Source organism: Charadrius vociferus, unplaced genomic scaffold, assembly GCF_000708025.1.
Source record: "Charadrius vociferus isolate BGI_N301 unplaced genomic scaffold, ASM70802v2 scaffold472, whole genome shotgun sequence".
Lineage (NCBI taxonomy): Eukaryota > Metazoa > Chordata > Aves > Charadriiformes > Charadriidae > Charadrius > Charadrius vociferus.
The window spans coordinates 6,846,096-6,849,345 of NW_009647735.1; the positions used below are offsets into that span (position 1 = coordinate 6,846,096).

The window sequence follows — 3,250 nt, forward strand, 5'->3', positions numbered from 1 at the left end:
GGGACAGCTGCAAAACCTGTCCGAGAAGGAGGGTAAGTACAAGCGATGGCTGCAAGCCGAGCTCCGTGCTACCGTGGCACGACGGATATTCACTGCTGTCTAAGACATCGCACTAAAGGCATTGCTGTCAATACCAGGTAGACAACACCTCCATCATCCCTCCGTATTCCCCATTTAGGCAAGCTGTTGCCACTCTGGTTTCCAACCTGTGACATCACATTTGCATTAGCCCTGCAAAACCTCCATGTCCAACAATTTTACCCAACTTGTCAAGCAGTACTGAGTTGCCCTTACCGTAGGACCACGATGGGGAAAAGGAGGAAGAATAAAGGGTGTGTAATAGTTGCTTATCTTGTGTCTTTTCAGCTGAGCCTGGAAAATTTGAGTTGTCATTTCAGGCAGCTCCAGCTATCTCTTAGGGACCTGTGATCCACCTTGTATTGCTAAACTGAGAGGGACCACAATTAGATCCCAAATAGGTGATTTGGGAGAAGCACATTACAGAGTTACAGTTTAGCAACGGGTGACAAAGTCAGTGCCAGAAACACTTGTTTTGTGCTGCTCTCATCCACTCTAGTCTGAGTTTTACAGAGGAAAAATGCTGAATTTCTATAAATACCCATCAGCTGACAGCTGCCTAGCAAATTGCTCTTTGTCATGAAAGTATTAAACTGATCTTTTCAGTTATTAGTTTTTGACTATATATCAAAAGGGAATTACATTCCTTTTTTATGCATTCTGAATGAGCCTTATGTGATCAGATTATTTATGTATTCATTAGTCCTCATCCCCGAGCTCTCCTGAACCCTTTATCCAGTTTAAACCCAAAGTATGATGAACTTGGCCAATATGTTTAATGAAAATACGCAGCATGGTACAAGGGTGGTTCAAAGTACTGCCCTCTGTATGAACAGGTTTGTAGTGTAAATTCAACTACATTGTTAAACATCGTAGGATCCACTCCAAAGAGTGACATTTTAGGTGAAAGCTATCAAAAAAAATTTTATAAAATATAACCCTCATAAATATTGTCCACCTCTCCCATCTAGTAGGCTCATTTTTATGGTTATTGATGAAAAGGCACGAAGCGATGAGGTTTTTTTATATGTATGCAAGTTTGTAAGTAACATAATTAATTGCATTACTTCCACTTTTAAAAATGTAAGGAACATTTTCTAAGCTGTGATAAAGCAAGGGCAAGTATATCTATGCTAGTTAGATAGCAACGGTCTTCTGTGTAAAGGATGGTGGAGTTTTCCTCGTCTTGTTTCCCTAGTTATCCCATCTAAGTCTGTTTCCTATTCTGTAGGTGCCAATATTAGGACTTCTTATTACTATCTTAATTTCCTATCAGAAAATTCAAAGTTGAGACATCGTTTGCAAAAGAAACTGTCGTGGCTATTCATCCTTGAACTTCTTACTGAAGGAAACAGAAGAGGGATTAGTTTCCATTCAGACTGCAGTTTGTTTGGTGAAGGTTTCTGTAATTTTTCTACAAAACCTCAAACTTACAAAAAAGAAAAAGAAAAGGAGAGGAGGGGGGAGAATAAGAAGAATCATATATCCTCTAATCCTCTAGGAAAAAGATGTGTTTCACTGAACTTGGAGCAAGACCATACATAAACTATGTAGTGGAATACAGTAAACTACTGTTTCAGTTTGCAGTGTAGATGGAACTAAGGTTTTGATGAGAAGCCTGATGAAGATAGCTTTTAGGACAAAGGATAGAAGAATTTGGGCCTTATACAATCACAGCAATTATGTTCAAACACTGTATCAAATGTAATTAGGTTCACGCTAATCCCATCTAGCTACATGTACAGTATGTGTTAACAGAATGTTAATAAAATGAAGCCTGGAGTTACCAATGAAATATTCTACTCTTCTAATTAGAGGAGGAAAAAGAGACTTTAGTTTGCATTTGTTTATCTTTCCAATCACCCGGGAGGTGGTCAGCAAATACAGTACTGTAGGTTGTAGAAGCACACAGAGACTTCACACATAGCGCCTATTTTAGCATGTTTCTTACAGAACGAACAATTCACTTTGGTTTTCACTATCCGTTCCAGGGAGACTACGAGGTTTAAATTCCTCTGTATTGAAACTAGAAATTGAACCTTTTTTTCATATGATAATTGGATGAACATCTAGCCATGCCATTCTTCAGCAACGGCATTGTTATCACATGCAGTGCCCTCCCACTTCGTTACTGAAGGTCATCTTTCCCTTTTCCTACGCACAGTAACAGCACCCAGAAACTCTTAGCATCTATGCTGGAAAGGTGATCATCTTTAAATACGTACTACAGTCTAGAGAAGTGTTTGAGAGCTACCTTCTTTTGTATTCTCAACAGATCTATGAGGTAGTCTGAAGCAATATTGCCTTCTGCTTTCCCTAACACACAGAACAGTTGAATATCAGTATCTGAGCAGAGGAGGCTGAAAAACTGAAGATAAGAGTCTGATGTTCCCTTATCAGGATGTGAGGATTATGCGGCTCTGTGACTGTAATGGCACTGGGCAGTACCGGTAGAGTCTATAGACTCTGTGGCACCTCTCAGAAATAAAATTCCACAAGGGAGAACAGAAGTCACAGAGGAGTTGAGCAATGCCCACCCCAACCGTTAAGAAGTGGACCGTGACTCTCCTGTGACTGACAAGACAACACACTCTGGGAAACTACTGCACCATTTCTGCTTCAACCCCGCACATCCCCTCCTCTGTGCGAGAGGGAGTCGGGAGGGCAGTAGATAGATGAGGAAGGTGGCATTTTTTTTTTCTTTCAGCCCCCAGCGGGTTCATTGTGGAGGCCGGCCAGCTCTAGGGATGTCTCAATGAAGACATGCTATGGTATCTGTAAAGAAAGGGACCTTGGTATGTACAAGCAAGAGCCTGAAGAGGTACCAGGCAGCAGTGCCTACCGTATGGCGTGGATACCCTTGGAAAAGCTCTAGGAAAAACCACCTGGTGACTTGCCACAGACACTAAATAGTTCAAATTATGAAAACTTAGCCTTGATATCTGTATGCACAGGCTTCCTCCTAACTTTTCAGCTATCGGGTTTAGTCAGCAAAATAAAATACAATGATAGAATCATAGAATGGTTTAAGTTGGAAGACTATCTAGTTCCCTGTCCCCCCTGCCCTGGGCAGGGCCACCTCCCACCAGCCCAGGTTGCTCCAAGCCCCGTCCAACCTGGCCTTGAACACCTCCAGGGATGGGGCAGCCACAGCTTCTCGGGGCAACCTGCC

The 3,250-nt window shown here is 41.9% G+C and overlaps 1 protein-coding gene across 1 annotated transcript in view; it reads right to left on the minus strand.

Annotated features, from left to right (window-relative positions):
• Positions 1 to 215, minus strand: part of LOC104283590 (transmembrane 9 superfamily member 2-like) — a 34,580-nt gene extending 34,365 nt beyond the window's left edge. Inside the window, exon 1 of the mRNA XM_009881790.1 lies at positions 135 to 215. Coding sequence (XP_009880092.1) covers positions 135 to 215 — 81 coding nt within the window. The remainder of the gene's footprint in view (positions 1 to 134) is intronic.
• Positions 216 to 3,250: the final 3,035 nt, after the last annotated feature.